The 27,191-nt window shown below is 40.0% G+C and overlaps 3 protein-coding genes and 1 long non-coding RNA gene across 8 annotated transcripts in view; 3 read left to right on the forward strand and 1 right to left on the reverse strand.

The window, feature by feature from the left end:
• The first annotated feature begins 900 nt into the window (after window positions 1-900).
• On the forward strand, window positions 901-6,947 carry LOC131799306 (zinc finger CCCH domain-containing protein 13-like). Of its 3 annotated transcripts, none has more exons than XM_066164302.1 (4): window positions 901-1,014; window positions 1,429-4,484; window positions 4,913-5,095; window positions 5,387-6,947. In XM_066164302.1, the coding sequence occupies exons 2-4, from the start codon at window positions 1,552-1,554 to the stop codon at window positions 5,898-5,900; spliced, it is 3,630 nt and encodes a 1,209-aa protein (XP_066020399.1). In that variant the 5' UTR covers window positions 901-1,014; window positions 1,429-1,551; the 3' UTR covers window positions 5,901-6,947. The 3 variants fall into 3 exon arrangements, with proteins under 3 accessions (XP_066020399.1, XP_058973008.2, XP_058973014.2); XM_059117025.2 differs by having other exon boundaries at window positions 927-1,014; window positions 1,347-4,484; XM_059117031.2 differs by having other exon boundaries at window positions 965-1,014; window positions 1,344-4,484.
• A 2,307-nt stretch (window positions 6,948-9,254) lies between these two features.
• Window positions 9,255-12,832, forward strand: LOC131799336 (centrosomal protein of 164 kDa). Its single transcript, XM_059117057.2, has 2 exons — window positions 9,255-10,893; window positions 11,411-12,832. Exons 1-2 carry the CDS (start codon window positions 9,428-9,430, stop codon window positions 11,994-11,996), a joined length of 2,052 nt encoding a protein of 683 aa, XP_058973040.2. The 5' UTR covers window positions 9,255-9,427; the 3' UTR covers window positions 11,997-12,832.
• The window catches only part of LOC131799346 (pyruvate dehydrogenase phosphatase regulatory subunit, mitochondrial), a 23,672-nt gene continuing 9,215 nt past the window's right edge, over window positions 12,735-27,191 (reverse strand). For 2 of the 3 annotated variants that reach the window (XM_059117083.2, XM_059117076.2), the window contains exons 3-18: window positions 26,220-26,384; window positions 25,439-25,572; window positions 24,356-24,437; window positions 23,845-23,929; window positions 23,439-23,520; window positions 22,892-23,013; window positions 22,148-22,168; window positions 20,865-21,111; window positions 19,050-19,174; window positions 17,820-18,168; window positions 16,915-17,039; window positions 16,538-16,689; window positions 15,736-15,946; window positions 15,297-15,392; window positions 14,494-14,676; window positions 12,735-13,717 (exon numbers count right to left, since the gene is read on the reverse strand). In XM_059117083.2, coding sequence (XP_058973066.2) covers window positions 13,379-13,717; window positions 14,494-14,676; window positions 15,297-15,392; window positions 15,736-15,946; window positions 16,538-16,689; window positions 16,915-17,039; window positions 17,820-18,168; window positions 19,050-19,174; window positions 20,865-21,111; window positions 22,148-22,168; window positions 22,892-23,013; window positions 23,439-23,520; window positions 23,845-23,929; window positions 24,356-24,437; window positions 25,439-25,572; window positions 26,220-26,384 — 2,518 coding nt within the window. In that variant the 3' untranslated portion in view covers window positions 12,735-13,378. The remainder of the gene's footprint in view (window positions 13,718-14,493; window positions 14,677-15,296; window positions 15,393-15,735; window positions 15,947-16,537; window positions 16,690-16,914; window positions 17,040-17,819; window positions 18,169-19,049; window positions 19,175-20,864; window positions 21,112-22,147; window positions 22,169-22,891; window positions 23,014-23,438; window positions 23,521-23,844; window positions 23,930-24,355; window positions 24,438-25,438; window positions 25,573-26,219; window positions 26,385-27,191) is intronic. The other variant, XM_059117067.2, reaches the window with a different exon arrangement.
• Window positions 19,585-27,191, forward strand: part of LOC131799367 (uncharacterized) — a 7,945-nt gene continuing 338 nt past the window's right edge. Inside the window, exons 1-2 of the long non-coding RNA XR_009341380.2 lie at window positions 19,585-19,766; window positions 26,043-27,191. The exon at window positions 26,043-27,191 is cut by the window's right edge and continues 338 nt beyond it. This is a non-coding gene — a long non-coding RNA (uncharacterized lncRNA). The remainder of the gene's footprint in view (window positions 19,767-26,042) is intronic.

Raw genomic sequence — 27,191 nt, forward strand, 5'->3', positions numbered from 1 at the left:
AATTCTTAAGTGTCGTTTCACGAGTTTTTCGAGGTTATTCTTACGTCACGACCTGGGTCACGTCAAGTTCTGTAATGGTTTATTTGATGAATACTTATGACGCGAATTCCTTTGGAGTAAAAATAACAGTTTGGGACGTGATCAGAATTCATGGGTTTCTCCTCTTGTAACTGGGTCAAGTGATGTTTTGACAGACAAAAGATGTCTAGAGAAGAAGCTACACCAAACAAAAACCGAAAAATCTAATTGATTAAGCTTTTAAGAAGCAACATCATACACTTGTTACGCAACGATACATTTGCACTTGTTCTGTAAAGAAGGCGGGAAAAATTTACGGTCATGCGCTCCTAATAATAGCGAGGGAATGAACGTTAAAACTACAGTATTCTACTTTCTTTAAGCGAAGTTAATTGTATGACCTACACTTCGTTATGAGCACAAGTGCATGTGTTGTTATGTTTGTCAAAAACCAAGAGAAGCGATAACATTTAGACACGCCATGTGCTGACTTAGCTAAAGACGTGTCGGAAACGGATTAATGAATTCTAATGAGAAAACAAAACTTAAAAATAAGGAGACGTAAATCTCTCTGATTATCATAATAGTTGAGTCTAATGGATGTTTCTGTGGGTAGGTTAGGCTCTTAATGTTGTTTACAAGATGCCCGCCCACGTTTCTGTAGCGCAATCAAGCGCTGGAGGCTCGTAATGTTTAGAGAGTATTCTTGTTTCTTTTAAGTTTGTGCGTAATCTTTACTTAATATCATAGGCGCTTGATGAGTTGAGCATAATACGCTTGTCACTTATAGGCAGTTTCCTTGACAGGCCCTGACAAAAGGAACAATACGTTTTATATTAGCTGCTAAATTCATTTTAACTTGTGAATAAATGTCGCGGATCAGTGGAATTACCTCTTAAGAAATTTAACGACTACTACATACATGTTAAGTGTGATAAAGGCCGGCTCATGTAACCGTACTGACGCAATATCTACTAGCTCGACAAGGAAACTTAGGTGGGTTTTTTTCAACTACTGAAGCAATATTCAGAATCAATCAGTCGAAATCACTGATTTCGACTGATTAAACTGAGTTTAATAAGACCTGCAGTCATTGTCTGAAAATAGAAGGGTATTTTTTTTATTACAAAGAGGGTAAAAAACAGCGTCGCACACAATTTGTTATAGCTGACTCAACGATCTACATCAACGAAATCCTTTAATATTTCAAGGAATTTATACACACGGATGGTGGACCTGTATCTTATTATTACTTTATCTGTCATTGTTTTGAATCGATAGTGTGTTTAAAGTTTTATTAGAACAGTTGTTAAACTGTTGTTTAGCAGACATCATCGGCTGTCAAAGACCTATATTGTGGACGGAATCTCAGATTTCAACTGGTTAACAGTTTGCACGTGTACTCCACAGGAAGACAATAGAATAGCTAGTTCTTCAGTTGACAACTCTGCCAATTTGTACCGATTAGAATTCTTTCACGGTCCTTGGTGGTGAGCGAGTACTTGGAGAGGTGGAATCAACTAAGCCACATCAATGGTTTGCTCCAAAGTAGGCAGCCATGACCAGATGAACAACATGAACGACGACACAAACGGCGATAACTTTGGCAGAAGCAGAGTTATTGACATTTTAACACCAGAGGGAAAGACACTGAAGATGCACATACAAGACAGCACAACGGTAGGATGTATAAAGATTGACTGCGAACTTCTCTGCGGAATCCCATCCGACTTACAACTTGTGAAACTTCAAGACAAGGAGCTGGGCAACGATGAAACTATTGACATTTCGGACGGGTGCACTTTGAGAGTAACCGTTCAACAATGGTGGCAGAAATTCATTTTAGCGTGTTACAAAGGAGACACAAAACAAGTTAGAAAAAGAGCTTTGGTGAAAATGAGTCAGATTTCGCGCGAAGAGCGGAACTTCACTGCGGCATTCATCGGGGCAGTGAAGGGGAACCACAATTTAATGTTTGCAACGTGTGCAGGAAGGAATATGAATCTTCGCACCAAAACTAAATTGAGTGGTAGAAATCTTCTCCATGCTGCAGTGTCCGGCGGGAGCAAAAGCTGCGTAGCGAATATTTTCATGAACGGGGGCAACGCTTTGCTAGAGGTACCGGATAACACGGGAGAAACACCAATAAAAATGGCGGAGAAATTATACGGCGATTCTGGCGAACTTGTGAACTTTTTAAACGTTTATCTTGAGCTCCATCGGCGCGATGCAAAATGTTCTGGTTCGTCTAATAGCTTTTGGGACAACTTCGAGCGAAACAATGACAGCTCAGGTGGAATTAGCGCTGATGATAAGTTTGATAATAGTGATAATAGCCGGCCACAATTTAATGAAAACATGGACAGTCAGTTGGGGGATCTGTCTTCGGACTCTGACGAACGAACAGAGGAGAAAAAAACGACAAACTACACCGAAACCAGATTTTGTAATAACAACTCAGCCACCCCGTTGACGAAAGTAAACATGGTGGACTATGACGCCACCGTGGGTCAAAACTCGTCACACGTCAGATTGGACGGTTTCTCAAACTCTGACAATGAACAGATTGGTGCAAACTTCAAAAACGAAGGCTCCAGCGAGCAATGTTATATACCCAAGAGTGATACGGGATATTACAGTGGTAACAATGAAAGTATACGAAAAGATACAACTCATGTCACGGAGATGCTTTGGAATGAGCATTTGTTTACACAAGCGAACACACCTCTAGTGGGATCAACAACAGGCCACGAGCTTAGCTTAGCACACAGTCGTTCAGGAGACGACAAAGAAGTTAATAGTATGTCATTACTCTCCGCTGACCCAAACTATGCTGACTCTAATGAATCAGACAGGAGAGCTCAGCCCCGAAATCAGGGTATCGAGGAGCAAAGGAGAAAACGGACAACAACGGAGAGGCCGAATTTAGAAAAGCTTTTGTCGATGAGTTCCGAAAACAGTGCCTCGCCGATTCTTTCGGCTAGCCCTGAAAACGAACCACACAATAGCGAAAGTGTCGTGAACGAGTCACGTGACGATCAGCAGGCCAACGAAGAAAACAAGAACGAGCCACAAGACAAACAATGTTGTGCGAACACGGAGAGCGAGGTCGTCAATGCAAGGAACGACAAAGCTACCTTGCCCACGGCCACATCTTCTGAAAAGTGCAACATCGTTACTTCTCATTCTCCGAAGCCCCTCCGAAGAGCCCAACTGAGAAAAAAGTCTATCGTGGAGCAGCAGAGGAGGCGTCGATCCATGGCTGGAAGACCGAACCTGGAGGAACTTATCCGAAAACGCGAAGAGGAATCTGAGCAGGAGAACGCCTCGGAGATAGGCAAAGAGGAAGGCTCTGGTGCAATGGATTCAAACGAGACAGGACCAGTTGCTTTGGTCATCACGACAGAAGATTCTAGTAATCTAAAATGTAAAGAAAAATCAAATGATGCAGACTTTAAGGATGAAGGATTAATCACAATAAAAAATATGGAGAAAGAAAACACTGGTTATGAATCGAAGGAAAAAAATTTTTCTGCTATAGACTATCAAGGAGAGGAGTCTCCTGTTTCAGCCAGGTACGTTCTGCAAATGTGGCAAAACCAGGCCCTAGAAAATGCGTCAGGAGACGAAACGGACACAACCTGCTCCCCAAAAACGCCAAGGAGAGCCCTTCTCAGAAAACAGGTGTTCATGGAACAAAGAAGGAAACGATCCGCCACCGAAAGACCGAATCTTATCAAGCGTCTGGATTCTCACAAGAAAGATGACGATGGAGATGAAAAACTCGGCCATGAAGAAATAGAAATTATTCGCCATGGCAAAGGCCAGGAAAAAACGAATAAAGACAGCAAAAACAATGACTTGGTTTTTCCAGTCGACCGAGGAGGAGCTCTCGAGTCAGACTTTTCATCTGCTAATTCAGGCGAGAGTGCATCAACGAAAGAACAAAATGTGGAACCTAAGAAAGCACCGACAAACCCACCATTAACAGGAACATCACAAAAAAGGCTTCCGATAAGGGTCACACACAGACGCTCCAATGTTGGCCATTTACTGGAAGCTCGTGCCAGGAAGGACCTAAGAAGCAACTGGTCATATCTTAGTGGTGACGAATCTGACGTAAGCGAGACCGAACAGAAAGTAGTTGACGAAACGGTGATGAACATTAGAACTTCCTCAAAAATGCAAAGAAGAAGACGCCTACCAATGGTTCCAAACAAAACTATGAAACTACCTCTCATTAAAATAGAAGACAGTGGCACTTCTACTGGCTCGGACCCAGGGGATACTCACGTGCCCAAGTGTAGTCAGGTGCACTATTCTGGGTCTGTGGGGGGTGATGAGAAATCATTCGTTCTGAATGACAATTTCAAGGTTCCCTGTCCTTCTGTTGGCCGATCCCGTTCAGGTTCAATGTGTAGTGAGGATTCAGCATCATCTGAGGAGATGCTCGGAGAGAGAAGCAGGCAAGTAAAGTATTTCGAATTAACCATTGTTTATTGTTAAAAGTAACGAGAGAAAAGAATGATAACCCCCAAGGTTACTTACGTTTTACTTTTGGGCTAGGGGAGGATTATAGGTTGGTTCCAACACAAAATAGCGAAATTTCAGCGAAGTGTCAGAAAGAAAAACGACTAAACGAGGAAAAACAAAAAAAAGGGGGGGGGGTTTCACTTCGTTTTTACAGATAACAACATGAAACTACAGGCCTGAGGAAGTTAACATATTCTATCATCTACAAGCTTGATACAGAAATGTATCAAGCTTGTAGTAGGCTTAGATTAGTTGTGTAAAGCTAAGCGGAGTGGACATTCTATGATTGATTCTTCATTAGAAGTATACCTCAGGAGCCTATTATCAAATCTCGTTTTTTAGAGGAACGTATCTTTTGCAGGGCCAAAAGTGAGGGAGAGACTTCTAGTGGTTCTCAGCCAATTTCAATTTCCTTCGTCAAAAACCTTCCAGTCAGTCAGAGAAGACAAAGTGTTCCAGACACCACGTTTGCTCCGACACAGCACATTAACCCAACCAGGACAAGAAGGTGTTCTGTTCAAGTGGAAGATCTTGACGAACAAGGGTAAGACGCTAATTATTCAAACAACCTCAAAGTTATTCTTGGCACTCGGCTAGCGTATTCGCGCAAAATCATGCATAACGCGCTCCTTAATAAAATGAAAATAGAGGATCTCCGTAAGAGAGAGATAATCCACAAGAGAAACTCAACATTTTTTGACAGTCCCCATGTTAGCTAGTCTTTTCTCTGTGGGAAGGAGTCTGATGTCATAATAAAAATTATATCACTTATTTATTTTGATCATTGACCTCTCAATTCATTCACTGTAAAATCATATCTCTTGTTTTGTTTCAGCTATCAAATAAGCCCGCAACTTCGCGCGAGACTAAAAATGCGCGAACGCCCTCGTGAAAATTTACCATGGAACGAATGGAGGGCAGGCAGGAGGCGGTCTAGTTCCTTACAAGACGCTAACAAGGATGAAAACTTAGGGCCGGAAAACACAAATCAAGGAGAACTTCATAAAGACGAGCTGAGCGACAAACGCGCCGACATGCGTGGTGAGACGCGCGAAGAAACACGCGTAGCGTGGAACGAAAAAAGGCGACCGGAGTCTGCTAGGTATGGGACGCACTGCCGAATGACGTTCACTGAATGGCTCGATAACAAAGAAGCGTTAGATAGGTCTAGACCAACCTCCGCGCAGAGAAGAAATGAGCATGCAAAAGACGATACTAATCACCAGAGTCAGACAGCGAAAGCGTACAAGGAATGGCTGCGGAAGAAAGACCAAGAGGCTTTGAAGAAAGAGGAGATGCTGGGAAGGAAAGGGAAGAAAAAAGTTCATAGGACATATCATAGAAAGTGATTGAGTAAAACTTGGATGGTATGCCTGCAATCACAGTTCCAATGCTATTTCTTACTTGACTCATAATGTTATACTTTCATATTTGTTTGAAGAAAAAAATGCGTTACGCCTCCAAGCATATCAATCCAGCCGATTAAATTGAAGCAAATCTTGCCCCAGCAATTTGACTCAGTGAAATTTAGTTGTCACTCAGCTTGTCATGACATTAACTAAGAACAAATCACCCAAAAGCTTTTAGTAGAATTTGACTGGACTTAATAACAATTTATATGTAAAGTAATTTCGAGGTGGAATATGCTAATGAAGACTTTGTGACGTCTGTTGCACTTGAACATAATTAGGAGAATTTAAGGAGAAAGTGTGCAGTATTATGAAATATTACACTTTTTGCCATCTACTTCCATCCAATCAAACACAAAATGATTTAGATATTGGGGCAAAAGTAAGAAAAATCAGATTTAATTTCTCCCGTTGCTGTTAATGTGATGCTTAAACTCACTGAGTGAGGTCAATACTGGACATGTATCTGATGTTCCAGACTAATAACATAACACAAAGAGGTTGATATTTGGAAAAATCATTGGTAAAGACAAAAATTGAACAATGTACCTTGTGTTCGATTCATTGATTCATGCGTTTACTAATAACTATTTTCCGGTTGAAGGTTTTAAATCCTCGCTATGTATTAAAAAATTGATACATATATCTATATTTATTATCCAACTGCACCAAGTAGAGTACAAATAACGCGCGAATAGAGTACAAATATCCTGCGATATTTTACGGTTATTTAGACAGTTGGTTATTTTGTACTGTAAAAAAATCTGTTTAACCAGTCGGCTGCGCGCGCTACGCTTCTCTATCCGCTGTGCTTTTCCCACCTTTTGAGAAATGAGAAGAAAGACTTAGCATAAAAAAAGCAGCTGGATAATAAATAACTTATTAGACGTTTTGATGTGTAGTATCGCTGAATATTTTTACGAGTTGTTCGTGTTTTGACTCGCCTTACGGGCTCGTCAAAATACGGCAGTACGTTTCATTATAGAAAATTTTCCGTTGCAATGTATATTGAGTTTAATTATTTAATTTGCTTTTCATTCGTGGCTTGCCCCTCGCGTATTACGCAAGAAGTTGTTTACCTCAACAAATTGTTTATTCACGCGAAAAACAACGAGGACACCTGTCCGACCATCATTTTCCTGGCCCCTAAGATGAAAATCTCGCCTGCCAACAAATAACACACACCCATGAGCAAATGATTGAACTAAATTTGTTAAGTCTCAAAATATTCTGAGTTTTCGCTATCAAGCCGTTTAATAACAATGTCAGGCGATGATTTTATGAGAAAAAATCTTTTAAGCTAAAAAACCAAGAAGACTTGACGAACATGGACAAAAATGACGGAAGCATTACTAGGCGCGGTTACTAAGGAGGTTCCCCTGAACCGAAACTGATCGGCCAGATTTGTCAACTCAAAGCTATAGAGAAATTTCACCAATTTGCTGAAACGTTCATCAAGATAAGGCGGACACAGTCTCGGTGGGGTCTTTTCTGGCCAGTCATTTCCAATTATAGTATCAATAGAGCAACAATTTGGACAAAGTTTTAAATCCGCGTTACTATCTACTAGAGCTATTTATGACTAGACGTATCTCTATCTCGCCAAAAAAATGATTTTGTAATTTCCATCAAGTTTAAGATTTAAACGAAGGAAAAAGAAAAAAAAAAACCCAAAAGATTAGTGGTGATGCTGCTCCATGGAAACATCCTTTTATTCTCACGGTAAACTGAAGTTAATTGTTCGTGCAAATTCAATCTCTCTTTAGTCATCTTACTTGTCATCATGTACTTCAAGGAGCCAGTGAACTGTACTTTCCTTGTCTTTTACGTCTTGGGAAACTATTATTTAGTAATCAGATATCACAATTAATTAAGGAGGCTTTGCAATTGCTAAAAATTGGCCTTTTGCATTGATCTTTGAAACAACATGTGCTGTTTTTTTATTTTGTTTACATTCTGACAAGAGTTCATATTTTCTTGATAATGAGCTATCGTCAAAAATTACCCAATAAACCCAAAGAAATACTTAGCAGAATCGTGATTACGCATAAATTCAACAATTACCACGCATCATTCTTATTTGTGCGTGATACGCTCTGCTCTTTGACGACTACTATCGGGAACAACAGCGATTTAACGCGTCAAACTGGAAGAACCCAATGCGCAAGCTCACAGCGTGACCTAGCCCCTTGAAGGATACGTTTTCGTGACAACTATCACATATCACTTTGGCAAAGTATAATAAACGACAAGCTCTTGAATGATATTGATAGCTTTGTTGGCAAAATTAGTAATAATTAAGTGAAACCTCGGTATGCGAGCAACCAATTTGCAGATCTTTGCACGACCACTTCGTTCGACGTGATTTTGTGTCACAACGAATGCCTTATCTTTATCATTAGCGAACAGATTTTGCATTCCCAGTAATTCTTTCTTCTATTTTCTTTTTCAGCGCTGCAACACGATCGAGGAAGCCCATGGATTTTGACCCGGTGAGGGATGCGAGCTGGCGAGAGGTAAACGAGGAGTCTGGGAGGTTTTTGGAGAGAGTGCCAGTCTCGCCCGCTTGCTTCACCTGCCGCCTAGAAACGCATTGGCTCGGAATTGGACGCTTGTGCCGCCTACCTAAAGGGCTATGTCTTTTTGCACGAATACGATCAAGTTATGACTCCCATGATCGCTCTATTTCGCTTAAAAACAAAGAAATGTTTAAACTCTTTCATTAGCTATGTACATAAGTTAATGTTAGTGCAAATCTCAAAAATCATTTTGACCTTTACCTTTCGTGTCAGAGCTGAAAGCGCTCTCACACCATATTTTACTTTACACCTTTTTGTTAATCATGTAGAGGATGCCGTGACGTTACACCCTAAACTTGTAACTCAACTGGTCAATATATAATCATTTTCTTTACCAACAGTGGTCATATCAACAGAACCCAATATACTGTGTATTACGTCACAATTACGCTTGGATAGCTATGCTTTGTTTGTTTCACACTTATCGCTAAGTACCTTCAATCGCTTTATAAAGACTGCACAAGTAATACAACAAACTTGAGAGCCCCTTGGGGTTTATGATTTTTTTTTTCTACATAGCAATTATCTTTTTATTCTTGAGCCTTTGCGACTGCTTTTACGTTCGTACACAAACGCAGACGTCAATAGTACTTTGCAGCGTGGATATTGCAGTGTTCTTTGAACCATCTTTCAACAGTAAACTAAATAAAGGCGCTGAATGACACGGCAATATAATCTTGGACGTCCGGTATCATATTATCGGGAGATTCTTTCACCCCCTGGCTGGTAACATATCCAGACGATGTTGTTAAACGACGCCAAAGGTTTCTGATCAGCGACTGAAGGCACTGAACTAAAGAACAAGAAACCAGCGGCGAAGTCAGCATTCGTCGGTCAGCTTGAAGGAAAGAAAATCTGTGAAACATTTTTAAAGGATAGCGAAAAAAAATGGATGAACAAGAAGGCAATGGAAGAGCGTCGATAGAGGAGGCCATAGATGTTTTTCAAGTTAACGTCCAGTTGCCAACAGGTGAAACCTTAACTCTTGAAACAAAAGGCTCGTCAAGTGTGCGTGATTTGAAAATTATAGTGGAAGTGAATAGCGGAGTTCCATCTGATTTGTTTACTCTTGTACACAAACGAGCAGATGAGAATAACGTTACCAAGCTCAGTGATGAAACTAAGATGGCGGACATCAACACTTTTATAGATTTAGAAGCTACCAGCGGATCCGTGACATTCGAACTAAGTATTATTCCGTGGTGGGAACGATTCGTACACCGATGTATGCAACTTGACAACCGCCAGATTTTGAAACGGATCTGTATCAAGATGAACCAGATTTCCAGCGAAGATAGAGCGTTCGTGGCAGCTTTCATCGCAGCTCAAAAAGGCGATGGACAGCTGTTCCAGACCTTGTTAGGTGGAGATGTGAAGGTTGATGTTCAACGTACTGTCCAATGTAGTGGTCGCACTCTTTTGCATGCAGCAGTAGCAGGTGGGAATTTCTCGTGCGCAGCGGTTATTTTCATGAACGGTGGCTGGCCACTATTGTCTAAACCTGACCAGCAAGGTGTTACGCCGATGGACTTCGCTAAGAACACCAAACAGAAAGATCTGGTGGAGCTGCTAGGCCATTACGTCGAATTACAGTCTCGGGAAGCTGAGGCAATTGAGTCGACTGCCGATGAAACTTCGGATGTTGACGTTGATGCTGTCGAGTTACGTGACAATGAACAAGATGAAGACAACATTAGACACGAAAGAGAGAACGATCTCTCAGAAAGTCCCCCGCAAGATCTCGGCATCCAAAACGAGGTGACAGAGAACCCAGGAAAAGGAACTGCTGCCGACACTTTGAACGAAGTTGTAGCCAAACTCGAGATAGAACGAGTTGATCAAGAAAGACAACAGGACGAGGAAGTAAGCGAGAGATCTTCCGTTCACGTACGAACGGGATCCCAAAGGAGGCTATTTAGAGAGTCCAATATTGAAGGAAAGCTTCATAAGTCACTGAGAGCAAGCAAATCAGTTGATTCCCACGAGGGATCTTCAGCCGTGAACTGTGTGGTTACTCGAATAGATGAAATACGACCGCTGAGCGGCAAAGCTGTCCCAGGAACCAGACAGCGCGAAGAAAAGCTTCCAAGGGTTAACACACCACCTTCATCACCCATGAATTCTCCTCGCATGCGTCGCAAATTAGTACCATCACTTCTGAACCCAGAAAGACCAGGAAGTCCTGTTCTCTACCCCAGGTCTCCATCATCTCCTCGACCCATGTCGCCTCTGGTATCTCGTTCAAGGTCCTCAACCCTTCCAGCAATGAGACCTAATCTGGCTCCTACTTACAATTCACCTGATCTCAGGAGAAAAGCCATGACTCTCAGTGGAGGCGAAAATAGACGCGAGAGGTATGTAGCAAATGGCGAAAAGGAGGATGGATGGGAAAGAAAAATAGGGTATTCCAGATTAAGTATGTTGACTGAAACCAGAATGTTTCTCATAGATCAATCCTTACCTTCTAAGTTTGATCGATGCTTAAATACTCGTTCCACTACCTATACACTGCCGAGGAGGCAGGTTACGAGAATTCAGGTAATTATCAAGTTGGGGATAATGTTTGGATCGAGTACCACATTCTTAAGGTTAACCTTCAAAGGAAAGTTAAGGAAAACGAAAAGTTGGTCACTTTGGCGAATCATATTGTGAGAGGGTTCGTCAAAAAAAGTAATCAATCAATCAAACAGTCAATTAATCAGTTTGTCTGTCAGTCAGGCAGTCAATCAACCCATTATGCGCGCTAGTAGTCTCGTAGAGAAGTAAATGGACTTCCGCACGTCTTTAAAATAAATTCAGCTGGGTTTGAATGTGAAATGAAAAAGACCAAACGGCTTTCGCTGATTTAGTTAACTTTTTTTTAAATTACAGAAAAATGAGCAAGGAAATGCAAGACTTTTTATTTTCACACTACCACGACCGTGAAAGCAAACCTTGGAACGTATGGAAGACAGTCAGGAAAAGCCAGTTAGACCAGTTTGACGTGTCCGACGATGATTCGTCTTCCGAAGAAGAAAACGAGAAGCTCGCGAAGTTTCTTAAAAACACGAAGTCGGATCGCCGGAAAACATTCGAGGTGTGGTTAACCGATAAAGAAGCACAGCAAATAAGAAGACAGACAGCATTGGCCGAAATGGCAAAACAAGAGACAGTTAGGAAAAGGAAAGAAGCACATTGGCGACAGGTAACTGGCAAAACACATCAGGAGTGGCTTGAAGAGCTAAGAAGCGACGACCTGAGAAGCCCAAAACCAACCGAGGGCGAACAAAGCGACGAACGAAAGGCCGAAGCAATACGGAAATATCAGGAATGGTTACGGGCCAAGGACGAAGAAGCCTTGAAACGCGAGGATCAATTAAGGAAAGAGGCAGCTGCCAAGTTTACAGAATCGCAACAGAAACGAGACGAAAAATTGCAACGCGCATGGTTCAAGAAAAAACTGCTTAATACATCCTGAACCTCATACTCTTGTGAGGATGTAAAGCTGCAGGAGTCGAAATGACTCCTTTAAGCAAATTGAGATCATGCAGAGAACGGTCGGGGTAACGATTTCAAATTTTACTCTTAGGCAATCATTCTAATCTTCTCGGCTTTGCGAATCTAGAATCCTAAATTCTCAGTTCTTTTGTATCTTCAAAATTGACACTGCATCGTTTACTGTAAAAAACGGGGCACTGTTCAAAAGCTTTTTGCAGAAATTTCACTTACATATAAATATACAGAGGTAATTCCAAAGCTTTCCTTGCCCGTTAGTCTTAGAAAATTAAAGGAAACATGTTCAACACACATTAGTATGTACTAAAACAGTGAATAGGGTCGAAGACGCGCTCTGATTGGCTACTCAAATCCCGAATATTTTTTACTCTTTATCTCCGTGCGACGCGCGAAAACACTGTAATCGTTACAGGATTAAATGAGTTAAAATTACCTTTTAGTGCTATATCATCTCACTGTTTTTGTATATCCTTAAAGGACTGTCTTAGTAGAGGTGGCTAGCATTGGATGTTTACCTCGTCGCTTGGCAGCTTGGTAAATATCCACCACTAGCCACCTCAGCTAAGATGGATCGTTGTTAAATATCCTTCGCAAGAAAAGAAACGTACGCAAATGACAAGAAATATTTCATTAAATGACCTTTATTACGAACTAATTACAAATTTTTTTTAGGCACTTTGCGTGCAAGTGAAAATTATCTATGCTATTTGGAATAACTGCTGATATTATTTGAATAAACAATTTCACTCAATTCGTATTTTTACCCATCACCTTCCTCTTTCAAATTAATTGTAAAAATGTTATTTTTCCTTTCATGTTGTTCATATTTTTTGCCCATATCCAGCCATTTAATTTTATTCATGTGAATGGTTCAAAAAGTAAATTAGGCATGATTATCAATTGAATAATTGCTACAACTACTATTACCTATCATGAAATGAGGACAATTTGAAATTCTGTCTAGGATTACCGTTGAATTGTACGATACGAGATGCAATTATTAATTATGAAAAAGGATACGATTGCTTAATACATATTTCATCATACAAAAATCGTGCTATTTCTAAATTACAGTAATTGAATATAATAATAATAAAACTTGAATTATTGTATTTGAATTATATTGAATCAAAGTCCCTGGAATGTTAATAATTTATCGGATCAATATCGGTATCTAAGCAACTGCGTACCTATTCCACCCCTAGCCTCACCTACCCCTCCCCTTACCTAACAACAGTTAACTGATAACAAGCTAGGGTTTATGTTGGGTCAGTTTCTCAAATACTGACACCGATCCAATCTTTCCATTTAGACTTTTGCACGACACGAATTGATCAAAAGGAGCTACGAGGTCTCCACGAACTTGTCTTTCAAATCTCTGTTGAAAATCTGCACAGAAACAGGATATAAGGCACCAGCGACGTCAATCTCAAAGCCTCCATCTTCTACAGTGGCATTCAGTCCCTCTCCTTCTAAGTATCCCAAACACATTGGACGATCCAGTTTGAAGCTATGACTTGCGCTTATCGTGGACCCTACCGAAGAGCCATTTCTGTGAATCGGCTCCCCTCCCCACGGGTAGTTGGTATCGTCGCGTTCTTCGAGTGCAATTTGCACAAGATGCTTCTTTGCGGGTTGTTGATCATCAGCTAAAAGAGCTTGCTTTCCAAGGAAATCGCAGTTCTAGAATAGATATGTTGGAAAATACAAACGGTTGGTTGAGCTGAACGGCACTAGAAATTTATAATTTATAATTTTTCTTCTAAATAATTAACGTTGACCGCGCCCAGATTCGACAAAACAGCTCAGCTTTCCTCATTAATGATCCTTAGTTTTAGCACAACGTCTAGCACATAATTTCTCCTCACCATATCACCCCTGAATCAGACATGAAGGTCACAAGAATGCAGAACATGATCACCAACTAAAGAAGCTCTTGATTGTAACAAAAATCAAAGAACTTCTCTCTCCTTGTTAGCACCTTATGAAATGTATAGTGAACAGTATGGAGAATATGCCTACTGATGTTGGGGTGCAAAGTATTCATCCCTATTCTCCTCGGTTGACTTTCTCCCTTTATTTGGAAGAGGGACAGTCCATCATGCCTTTGAGCGTTCACGGTGTTTTCGCAAAGCGACTCATGTTTTGATTGGATCAAAATAAGACTCTCACTGACAAATTGACAGGGGATTTGGGGAGATAGCATCTGAGCTAGGATTAGAGGGGAATTGGATATTGGAACATCAGGGAAAAAGAAACGAAAAATTTTTGAAGTTACTAATAAACGTTTACGCAGACCGTTACTTCAGTATTTCTTGGAAGAAGATAGTCTAAAAGTGGCCGGATCGGATCGCTCGTAGAGAAGAGAAAAGCAAATCCCGGCATTATAATTATTATTGCGCATTATAAATCTGGAATTTCAGAGCTGCTTGGTTTATTAATACGGTTACCATGATTACCTTGTCCAGTTGCACTCTGTCCATCACCCCAGCCTCCCTTGGAGTTACAAATGACGTCATCTCTTTTCCCATCTGTGGAATCAATCTCTCAATTCGCAAGCCATCAAGTACTGAGTGACCCGCGTTCCTTATGCCCAGATCTCTCCCGGCCTCCATCATTTCACGGTACAAAGAGACAGCAAACTGTAGTATAGAAAGACGTAAGAGAAGAATTTAACAGTGTTTGTGATAGTTGTGCTGTGCTAAAGAGGTCACCACAAAAACAGGGTTCGTAGATAGTTTTCTGGATCTTGAAGATTAGTTTAATAATATCCAAACTTCTCCAGTAATTCAATATTCTATAGGAACCCGGTAAATAGCCTTGGAAAATTAAATATGAGTGTAAAATGCATCGGAAACCATAAAGAGACGCAAGGTGTATAAAGAGAACTTTTAATCGCACTTTTGCATTAAAGCGGCCCTGAATCCTGTCATGTGACCTTCGGAGGCGAGAACAGAGCATACATCACGTATGCCTACTCACTACTATAAACATGCGCCAAAATTAGGAATTCCCAAATTCACAGAATATACAAATAGGAGCCTTCGAGTACTTTGTTGGAAAATGGAAAATTGAAAATTCATTATTAGTTACTGCACGGAGTAGGGGAGGGAAAACGGACTGAGAGCTAGGCTCGCTTAAGCTTTAGATTATGGTTACAAGTGCAAATTTTTGAGAACCCTAAACCGAAAGAGTTGCCTGTATCACAGATAACTAAAAAGTTAACTGAACACACAAAAGGTCTTCATATACAGGAACCCACCTCAGTAGGTACCAAAAGCTTCCAGTCGTTTTTCTGATCGCCAAAGTAGTTTGTTTTAAACGTCTTAACACCTGAGGCAAAGCCTAGGTCAATTTCCTGCGAAAAATAAAAATCCAAATGCAATTTAATGCGGAGGTCGGCTAATAAAATTCTTCTAGTTGTTTTAATTTTAATCTTTCCTGTTTTTACAGACTTCATGTTCTGTAAGAAAGGGGAAGACAATCAGTCGAAACGCGCTCTAAGGAATAAACTAAAACATGGCCATCTCCCATCACGTGGCTTTGTAGTTCAGTTGATAGAAGTGCCCAGCCAAAGTCTAGTGACTGCCGCTTTGTTTGTTTTTTTTGTTTTGTTTTGTTTTCAGGTATACCATTATGTCCTTCTTGCCTGTGGATTATGACTTCATACGTGATTCTCTAATTAAAGTACCTTTACTTACCTTTACAATGTTTGCCGGGAATAGGTTCTCCTTTAAGGGGGTCTGGGTCAGAGTTTGAAGCAGCTGAGTCGAGTTTGGGCCCAGTACTCCCAAAATAGCATACTGTGACTGAATGTTACGCAGACTGATCGCAGAGTTGGAGGGGATGTTATGTGAAATCATTGAGTGAGCAGCAGTTACTCGCTCTGCATCGTCCAGCATAATTATAAATCTGGCGATTTAAAAATGGATGAAGAGTGAAAAGTACGGCTGAAACACACAATGATGGAAGGATAAAGAGAAAAAAACGAAGGCATACAATGACTCAAGGCAATTGGGGATCTAATCAGGGTAGTATCATTAGCTTTCTATTTTGAAGAAGTTTCCTTGCACAACTCCTTTTTCAAAAAGACAAAAAGACAGCTCAAAAGTAATTAAGGGGGTAAGTTTTAAAGTAACCGTGGTGCCGCGTCGATTGGGAGTTTACAAGATAATTTGGTTATCAATAGAGTTATAATGTAAATTGGTCACCGTAGAGAGTTTTAGCCCAGAGCGTTAGCCCTTCTTCAGAGCGAATAGAGCAACTGAGGTTTGTGTGTAGTTTATATACCAAAAACTGGAGCTACACTCTTGGTGGGAACACGGTAAGGCGAAAAACAATAATAAATTATTTGAATGGAGTGCCCATTTGAAAGTTAAATTCTGTTTGAGAGTTTTGCGGCTTTCCAAACTGCCTAGATGTAAGGAAGGCCGCAGACTGCCATATACTTCTTAGAATTTGAGTCGAACCTCCTGCAATAATGGTTGAAAAAAAGAGGCCCACCTATTTTGTGCTTCTCGTATAACAGTGCAGCTCAGCTCTATTCCCCCGCGTTTGTTCAGTATCAGAGTACGCACAGAGCAACCGACTGGTATAGCCACATCATTAGAACACAAAAGCTGAAGGAAATGCTCCACCTCGCCATCCGCACTAGACTAAAAACACAAATACACATTAAGTGTTACCACTTAACCCCATACTCCCTAACATCAACATTCATATTCTCCATACGGTTCTTTCTACATTTTCTATGGTAATGGACAAGGAGAATTTATCTGAAAATCACGAACTCCTTAAACTGATGATCATTTCCGTTATTATCATGGTTATTAAATCCAATGGTGATACTGCGCGTATAAATTAGAAGCCAAAGCTTGTACCTCAATTTCAAACAGACCAAGAGCAGTTAAGTCCACCACAGCTACCCCCTCGGTACAAGATTTGTACTCCACTTCTGTACAGCTTAGCCAGCCGGGCTTGCCAAACCCATTCTCACTGGGTTGGTCTAGGTAAAAACAAACAAAATTCAGTGCTGCATACAACCTGACTACTTAAAGAAGTAGGTTGGGTTATTCAAGGAAGCGTTCAAAGCACATCCAAAGAAATCATGAACCTCTAGCCTACGTGTAGGCGTACCCTCCCCCCCCCCCCCAGGTGAAACGGAAGCGATAGAACGTCTACGCAAACCATGGCATTAATCGTGTTCCGTGACGCTATTCGAATTTATGCAAATAATGCCATTTGATAATTTTTTTACGATATTTTTTTACCTCGCCTCCGTTTCACCTGGGGGGAGGGGGGGGGGGGGGGGGTACGCCTACACGTAGGCTAGAGGTTCACCCACAACTAACAAATGTTTGTAGCTCGCATTTTTGTGCAGTGTTAGGTGGCGGAGCAGCGAGAGGTTGTTTTCCTCCCAATTTTATTCGGTCCCAAGCCTCGCAGCTGAGTTTCGCGGTTCGGTTCAACGCTTCGAAGTGCACTCGAAACCACCAGCTACGCAAGTTCTCGCCATCAAGCGCTCACGGCACAAAAGACAAAAGTTGAAATGAGAGTGAATTGCGGCGAGTATGAAAAAGAAAGTGTCTGTCAGGTAAAAGTAGCATTAGCATTTCCGCTTGGTTTTTGTTTTGTTACCTCGAGTCAATCGGCAAGACTCGGCGCATTGAAACGTCAAGCTTCGATGCCGCGAGAGAATTGGGACCAGATACAGTAATTCGCCTATTGTCGCTTCATAGCACACACAAAAGCGCCACCTACGCAGACTAGCTTAAAATTACCTTACCTTCTCCCGGAAGTGCAAACCACTTGGGAACCTCCCACCCCATCTTCTCACTCCATGATGCACCGGCGGCGTTTAGCTCTGGGAACAATGGCGAACATCTGAGCCCGCGCGCAGCCTTTCTCTCTGAATATGGGTATCGCAGCAAGTAGTGCCAGGCGAGGGTCTCTTTCACGCACTCTCTTAAGAAGCGTTTGTTGTTGTGGTGAGGAGCAAAACGACGTATGTCTACACCTGAAAGATCCATTGTAGGTTCCCCTTCAGTGATCCAACCGGCAAGGGCCATCCCAGCTCCTCCCGCGCCAGCAATACCACTAGAATTAAAGCCAGCAGCCACATAGAAATTGCGTACCTTAAAAAAAAAAGTGTTCTCAATAGACAGAAATTGACTTTATTACTCCCAGTGACCAAATGGAAACTTCTTCCCACCAAATCGATAAGGTTTCAAACGGAAAGGAGACTGGAAGGAGAGAAATGTTAAAGAGGGAACGATCCTTGATCCTTGATCCTTGATTCAAATTCTCCGGGTTAAAATTATTAGAAATGCGTGGCACAAAGTTGGGAGAAGTACGATTTAGATCTTCGGAGTGAAAGGGGTTACTAACAGCAAGAAAGGGTCAAGCTTGACTTCTTTAAGCTGATAATAACCTCTCACCTTACGAAACCTACAGAATAGAGGTAAACCAAGGCATCAAGAATCAACGAAATTTATGAAAGTAACCCCATAGATGCAGATGCAGATGCAGACTCTTACAGCGGAAATGCGAGTATTCATTTGTCTGAATACTCCAAACGCCCTCCCAAAGAAAATCTTAGACGGTAGAACGCCAGTTACGAGAGGCAACTGAAAGTTGATTGCTTGTTGGGGGATTGTATCAAAGACCAGATCTTTCCACGAGAGACGATTTTATTCTAATTAGAAGCAGAATTCGCTTTTAAAAACATGAAAAAATGTGTTTAAGAGACTAAAAATGAAAGAAAAACAGCACTGTGGTGGTTAAAAACACTTACTAGTGATTCCATTAGTGTGTGTGGGCTAATACGAGTGTTCACTGCAGACTGCCTGGAATCTGGTGGAAACGACTACCCCTTTGGAATTCCTGTACAAAAGCTTCCTTTTTTGTTTTAATCCGATCATAGTAATTTCCATCTTACTCTGTTCCTAAAAACCTGTAATAGAAGATCGTGCGTACCAGCTAAACATGATCTGTGTTCATTTGATTCCAAACCTACCTCAGGTACTTCCCCCAACAAATATCGTCCATCCGGAGTGAAGCTCTCTGGACCATTGATCATTTGACGAATCTCGGCCTTCTCCATGGACGGGAAACGGTGAAGCATGTTATCCATTAGCTCGCCTAAAACAAGAGCAGTTGGGAGAAAAAAACAGTTCGAGTCTAGTGCAAGACCCCAAACAACCAAACCACACATTCCAGTTTCCAGGGAGTGAAGCGATCCTTCCCATCCGGATGGGATGCTAATCTATCGTAGTTTTCCCCCACATCCCCCCCCCCTCTCACGGCCAATTTTTTAGACTTCCCTAACAATTCACCAGTACCTGTTATTCCACTGTGTAGAAAGACGCACTGTGAGAGTTCCGTGTCACACTTACAACAATTTTCAGTTGTTTGAGACGCGACGAAAGTTTTTGAAGCCTTTTGTTGTCACAAGGAATTGGCTCCGTTTCCAATGGCAACTTGTCGTTTGACCTCTTTTGGCGGGCTTTCATGATTGACGGTTGGGATTCCGTTTCCGTTGGAAACAAGGAAGTTACCCGAGATAACGCCGTCATTTCTATGGTGAAAACCTCGTGACCGAACATTTTTCGCATCTCGCTCGACTGATAATCGTAGTAAGAACAGCAAATTGCGACCAGCCCTGATCTAGAACCCGGAGTCCAGTGTAAAATACATCGTGGTACCGCTTCTCCAACACACAGCAGAGAGTGAGGTATTTCTATTCGTACAACAGTAATTTTTTAACAGTTTCACAAAATTTTTAAGTCTCTGACTCACCCTTAACTTAGTCGTTCTGCAATTATTCCAGTTGCACCAGCTATGTAGCCAATCAAAGATTAAACTACGAGCTCGAGATATCTATAGATTTAGGCCATTTGTTAGGCGCAAAACAGCACCCAACGGACGAAGAGCTGCACCGTATCACGAATCAGGTTCGACTCTGAGTCAAGTTCGAGTCACGAGTCAAGTTTTCTTCTCTGTTTTTGCTACAACGTTTTTATGTGTCTTTTATCGATTTCGGTGTCAAAATGATGCACCAGAGAAACAACAACACCTAGTTTTAAGCTTAAAACTTGTAATTTTTCACAGCAGTTGGCGAGTGTTATTCCTGCACTAGTTCACAGCTACGATCGAAGAAGTGAACATAGGCATCTGCGAGTTGTCCTCACAGATTCCGACCTCTTTTAATTACACACACCTGAGGCAGAAGTCCCATCTCCACTAAAAACCTTCTAAACTGACTCAGAGTGTTAACAAGAATCTCAGAATTTCTAGTACTCGGCCGCCATTTTGTTGCATCCACTGGGCTTCCATTAAAAAACAAGTTAAGACTACATGCTACCTGATTCACTCTGTTGTGGAGAGCATGTATTAGTTTCCTGTGAAAGGTTTGCCTCACCAGGATGATCATGCTTTACTTTTCTTCATTTGCTCGTGATATACAGGTTTCACTTGTCAAGATTTTCGAAGCCTCACTAAGTTTCGAGACATAACGTCTGGAGTTCACTTTGTTACCGTGCATCGATAAGACGGCGAAATTTATACGAGTCCATATTTTTGTAGTTAGCGCATCAGTTGAGGTTATCATCGGGGATCTAACATATCCTAACGGAGAATAACAGCCTTTGAAACGTTTTGTAAACTTCGTGAAAATTCTTTAACACGGTTACAGCGCCGAAAGAATTTGTAATGCAGGAATTCGGACAGGGCTATTTTCTTTGCCCCAAGCTCGTAAAAAATGAACAATACTAAAGAGGTTTCATTTTCAAACTTTTGATCCCTTTAATTGTCTTCTTCCCGTTATACTCACTGAAGTGATCCCAGTTCTCCGGGAGTAGCTGATATTCAAATCCCTTAGGGATTCCTTCGTGGAAGACGGGAAGAGCATTTAATTCAAAGCCTCCAGCCATCAGCCCTCCGCTCCATTCACGTACATAAATCTGGCTATCATGATCTCGAATCACCGGCAACATGGAGGTCACACCTTCAATGGGCTTTGTCACGATGTAATAGTGTTCCGTTGAATGAAGAGGAAAATTCACCTTAGGCGCACATTTCTAACGATTGAAAGAGAAATTTGTGAGTCATTGGTCATAATTGCATAATTTTATACCTCAAAATCTAGGAATCTAAGAAAAACCTGGCAGACACCAAAAACAGCTTTAAGAGACACAAAGCTTGGGAAAATTTATATCAACTCACTCCTTAAGACAAATTGCTACTCTGACATGTGCTTGTCATAAGTAAGACCCAAGCACATGGAAGTTCTTTTTCTGCTCACATTTCAAGATATTTAACAAGTACTAGACAGAAAGGTTTCTGTCGTGGGTTCAGATTTAACCCTTTAACTCCCATGAGTGACCAAGACAGAATTTCCTCCTACAATATCAATACAATATCAACCAGAAAAGTGATGAGAATAAAGAAAAATATTAATTAGGGGATTATTAGTTGATCCAATACCAAATTCTCTAGATTAACACCACAAGAACTACATGACAGACAGTAAGGAGAATTATTAATGAGATCGTGGGAGTTAAACGGTTAATATACAACAGAGCTTTATTGGTGCATTCAGCTTTATTTAGGAAGTTAGTTCTGATATTTATGATATTTGCATTTGCTCTCTCAACCCTTCACACCCTAACATCAATAAGCATATTCTCCATACTTTTCCCTATACATTCCCTTAGGTTCTGAAAAGGAGAATTTGTTTGGTGACAATTTCCTTTATTCTTGTGACCTAAATGTTTGCTTCAGGGATGACATTATAGGAAGAAATTAGATGCTAGTCACCCTTGAGATTAAAGGTTTGACACTTTAATAAAAGAAAAACAAATTTCAACTTAAGAGCTTGAAAAAAACACCAATCTAAACTCAGAGGTGACCACAGAGGACTTTCTCCTCACTAAATCAACTTATTTCCTAATAGATAGGTGACAAAATGAAACCCTAAATTCTCAGAGCTATAAACAAAACAGATGTAAAGTAGACAATGTGGTAAATTGACTTTCAGATGTTGAGAGTAATAGCCTATGCATAATATACAGTGACAGCAAAACAAGATGATTCCGAAATCCACTGGTCTCTTACCTGTCCTAATTCCCATGCCCACTGCATTTCAAAGAGAGAGAAAAAAAAGAAAGCATTTGCTACATTAACCCTTTACATGTAAACCAAAACATTTGTATGTATATTCTTCATACTGTTCTCTACACATCTCTTACTAAGATGCTAACAAGGAGAATTTGTTTAACAATCAAGAGCTTCTTTAGTTGGTGATCAATTCCTCTACTCTTGGGACCTTCATTAGGAGAAACCAAATGCTCATCATTCTTACGGGTTAAAAGGTTTATTCAGACTTATGTGCTGCACACTTGAAATACTTTCAAAATATTTTCTGTGATATGACCAGTCACACTTGAATTAAAAAAAACACCCTGTGAAAACCAAAGAACCCCTTCTTTTATGTCTGTTTGGGTTATTCCTCTAGAAAGAATGACATTCCAGAAATATTCTTGGTGTTCAAAAATCTTGCAGTTTGATATTAGATTAATTTTTAGAGAGCAAAGTTACAGTCTACATCACAAAAACAAACACTGAAATTTCATTCTATTAATTTTCCATCAAAGAGGAAAACTATGGGTAAATTACACAAACATGAGAAAAAAAAAAAAAAAACCAAAGCAAAAGTTCTAAATGACAACCTAATCATAACTTCTGCAAACAAAACAGTCAACTTTCTAATGAGCCAAATATATTATGAGATGTTGTGAAACATACAAGTACCTTTGTCCTAGAAGGCTATTTTTGACAATCATTTACTCATCGCTTTACCTGACCAGCACAGTTGACCAATATCTCACACTTGACTGTCCCATTGCTTGTTTTTACACCAGTGATAGATTTCCTATCTGTAATAATGGACTCTACCGCAACTTTTTCAAAAATTTTGACTCCTAATGAAAAAAAATCATTTCTTTACTACTGTGTTGGAGACATGGTGGTGAAGGTTTTCATGCTGGAATTGAGGTCAAGAGGTCTTCGTCAGTGCTATGACAGAGTCATTGTGTTGTGTTTTTTAGCCACTCTTGACTCACAGTGTTCTCTCCACTCCTAAGTATTAATTAAACTGAATATAAAAATTTTCAGTTCCACCAAGTATTATAATTAGGAAAACTAGTCAACATTGGATTGAAGTCTTAATTGTCATTCACACTTAATAAGTGACTTTAAAATCAATAGCATCAGTCTACTTCTTTAAACCTCCAGCTGAGCAAGATTCACAGAAACAAATCTTAAAAATGAAGAATTTAGGATTGTTTCATCTTTTTCTCAGTGCATATTTATTTCCATAGTTACTGAATCTAACATGATTCTGTACCATTTAAAGTTGCTCCTCTAGCCAACGACTGACAAACATCACTGGATGTTGCAACACCTTCACTAGGTATCCAAAGGCCTCCCTGAAAAGTAATTAAACAGGATTAATTAAAAAAAAAATCTAACGCCACCAACAAATCATAATTAATAACCATTATATTGCATGCTCATTGTTAAATATTTTGATTTGCAACCATGCTGAGACTGGAGGTGCATGGCAAAACCATGATTTGATTGTATATAAGAGTAACTATAGCTTGTGGTCTATCCTGTTTAGATCTGAGGTTTGTGTTTTTTAAAATATACACTTTTCAGACAATCAAAAGTCAATCTGTGACAAATTGTTGACAGACATTAATTTTTTCTGCATGAAGGTTGATAAGCAAGAGTAAAATGTTGTAACTTACCAGCACATCATCCAACTTCATTTCCAGTGGGATTAGGTTCTGTATTTCTTTTCTTGACAATATTTCACAGTCAACATTCAAAGTTCTTCAGCAAGAAAAATGATAAGTCAATAGTGGCATGATCTATTACTTATGGCAATAAGTTTTTCACTGTTATAGAATATGACAGGCCAAAGTAAATTGATATCTCTTCTGTAGCTGGTTCACTTGCTGCCACATTAAAGTTACCTTTCTGTGAACATATTCTCCTTCTTTTTGAATGGGAATGGTTGCATGAAGTCAATCTTGTTAAAAGCTTATTTCTATGTTACTGGGTTAACGTTAACTTTCAAATGAACATTTAATTTGTTTTTGGACATAAAAAAGGGAATCAATCCATGAGAAAATTTTTTGTCAAGGTATTTGTTTGCTGATGCCATAAGCATACGCAATGTGAAGAGGAAACACATTTACACAATTGAATTAAATAAGACAAATTTACTAGTTATGTGATTGAAAATACCAACAATACCTTGCAATGGACTGCCTCTTTTTTAAAAAAGTCAAACGCTCCTCTGTTTGTGCCAAGGCCAACCCACCACATCGTTTAAAACCTAAAACAATTAAAAACAAGAAACAGTAACATGTCTCTTATGACTTCAATCACAGGGAGGACCAATCAGAATCCAGTTACTCGAGACTCACTAGTAAATGTTTCCATGGCCTAACTCAACAACAGAAACAAAAAGGAAACTGTACTGTTTATGCTGAATTTATGTTTTCCAAACTGTGTGCTATCTGAATTTTTGTGACATTGACTTTGATAGTGTACTAGAAAAACCTGGTTGAAAGTCTGAACTGAAACAGAATAAAACTGAAATTTTTTTAAACATGACAAAAGAAGGCTTGTTATGATATTTAATTAGATCATAATTTAACCCTTTACACCCTAATATCAGTATCCATATTCTATTCTATATGTTTCTTTTGATACTGACAAATAGAATTCATTTGAAGATCAAAGCTTCTTAAGTTGGTAACCATTTCCTTCATTCTCATGATCTTAGTGAATGATTCAGCAGTTTTACTGTAAGGAGAAATGAGATGCTGGTCATTCTTAGGGTTTGAATGGTTAAGAACATGAAAAACTAAGAACTGATGATAAATGACTGTGAATAAATGAAAATTATATAATTATGTCAACTGCAGTTTAAGAAATGAATATAAAAGCCATCTGGCAGTAATGAACATTACTTAAGCAGTAGAGCGCATTTGGTAGAGCACTGCACTGTTATTGCAGAGGTCACAGGTTCAAATTCCAAACAAGCCTGAATCTTTTCAGGCCTTATTTTCACTACTGCTTAAGTAGTTTTCATTACTGCAAAGATTGCTTTCATATTCATATCCTTATTATCAGCTACAACAATTTAATTTATAGCACAAGAATTTCAACAATACTTGCCATGGCTCAGCTTAAGTTTGTTAAGCCTAACAATTTAATTCTTGGGATTGGGGCCTCACTGACATGCAAGGGTAGATTGTTCCAGAGACTTTCACAACAACAAAGACAAGAAATCTGTAAACTAAGAGACAAGTTTATCAGTCTGTATCTCACCTGTGCCCAGACCAGTTTCCTCTTCCAGGCTACTGTAGAGTTCAACAGAGTAACTAAGGAGTTTACTCTCAATTGATGTGGAGCGAAGTTTTCCCACTAAACCAGCCGCATGCCAAGTGGTTCCACAATTCAGTCTGGTGAAGAATGTCAAAGAGATAATGCAGTTTAAGAGATCAAAACTTTAGAAATCTCAATTCTTAAGACATGTGATTTTGGATTACATTCCAATAAGCACTTCTTAATAAACTACTTCAGTTTATCTCCTCCCAAAATTGAAAGTTCCAAATCTGGATGATGCACAAGAGTCAAAAGAAGCCTTTTACCGGCAGTCTATTACAGTATTTAAAACCTCTTACTGCTGTCTGTTTAGCCTGTGTGCAGGCTCTTGTGTTTGGGTCTTGCCCTACAGCCCCTGGTCTTTGCACAGCCTTCTATTAAAGCATTGGCAGCTGCTTATGAAAAAAGTGATTGAGATATTTGTCCATGCACATAATCCAAAATCAAACATGAAAAAGGGCACAAAAAAATCAACCAAAGTTTGAAAGAGGACCCACATTTTGCTTAAATTGAAGGAAAAGTTACCAAGTTTGCCTTTTTTTTTTAGAGACAATGTAAGTTTGCACTCAAGCCAGGAGGGTCCATCCAGCCAGAGTGTATCCAATTCCTGTGGCAAAAGGCAACTAGGAGTATTGCTACTCCCCAGGGATGGAATGCCAGTCATTGCAGGCTACCTACATGAAAAAGTCAAGCTTCATTTCAATCACTATATAGTGTTACTTACGTTCCTTGCTCCAAAAGAAGGACATCTTTCCATCCCAGTTTGGCAAGGTGGTAGGCAACTGAACAACCAACCACCCCTCCTCCACAAATCACCACTTGAGCTTCTTTAGGTAATGCTGAGTCAGATGCTAGGTGACGAACCCTTGGACAAGTGTTGGAGTCATGACTGGGAGGAATAAATGATATCTTGAAACCTTGTTCTGATTCAGGGAAAACAGCCATGAAACTGTCAACTAAGCTAACTAAAAGGAAACAATCAGTGACAAAATTGTTGACACTGATAACCATCAAAATAGGTAAATTCCTCACTAGCAGATTAGGTTTATCCCTAAAACCCTCTTTTCCACCCCTTCTGCTCCTAGTATTATAGCAAACTGCAGTTAAATCTATACACCATTTGTACAGAACTACTTCCTTGAAAGTGGCAATGTGGGAGTTTTCTGTCAAATAATTGTTTTTATAGTTCATAAAATGCGATCATGGAAGTCAAATGGATTAAACTGGGCATAACCTGAGACTCAAGTCATATTGCATGATTTTAAACCATTAACTTCCAAGATTGTATTCTTAACTCTCCCCTCTGGCTGAAACACATTTCTTTGTAAGTTAGTTACAAGAATTTGGTATTCCATCAAGGTGACAACTGCGACCTCACAAGTTTAAGGTTTCTCATCACCTGTTTGCTGAACAATGTATAGATGTTGTAGGGAGAAGTTACATGCTAATCACTTCTAGGAGTTAAAGGGTTACTCTTTATTCAAACAAGGCCCCTTGCATTGAAACAAAGACACACTGTCAAACCATGGGAACCCTTGTCCTTGAATGATAAACCTTGTACTGGACTAAAAACCAACAGAACTGACTCAAATACACTCTTATTTCAAAAACAGACTTTAATTTTAACATAAACTACATTTTTTCCCCCAAAAAAACACAAGATATGAATCAAAATCACTCTCTCATGCTCTCCTTT

The sequence above is a fragment of the Pocillopora verrucosa genome, chromosome 3 (genome assembly GCF_036669915.1).
Source record: "Pocillopora verrucosa isolate sample1 chromosome 3, ASM3666991v2, whole genome shotgun sequence".
Classification (NCBI taxonomy): domain Eukaryota; kingdom Metazoa; phylum Cnidaria; class Anthozoa; order Scleractinia; family Pocilloporidae; genus Pocillopora; species Pocillopora verrucosa.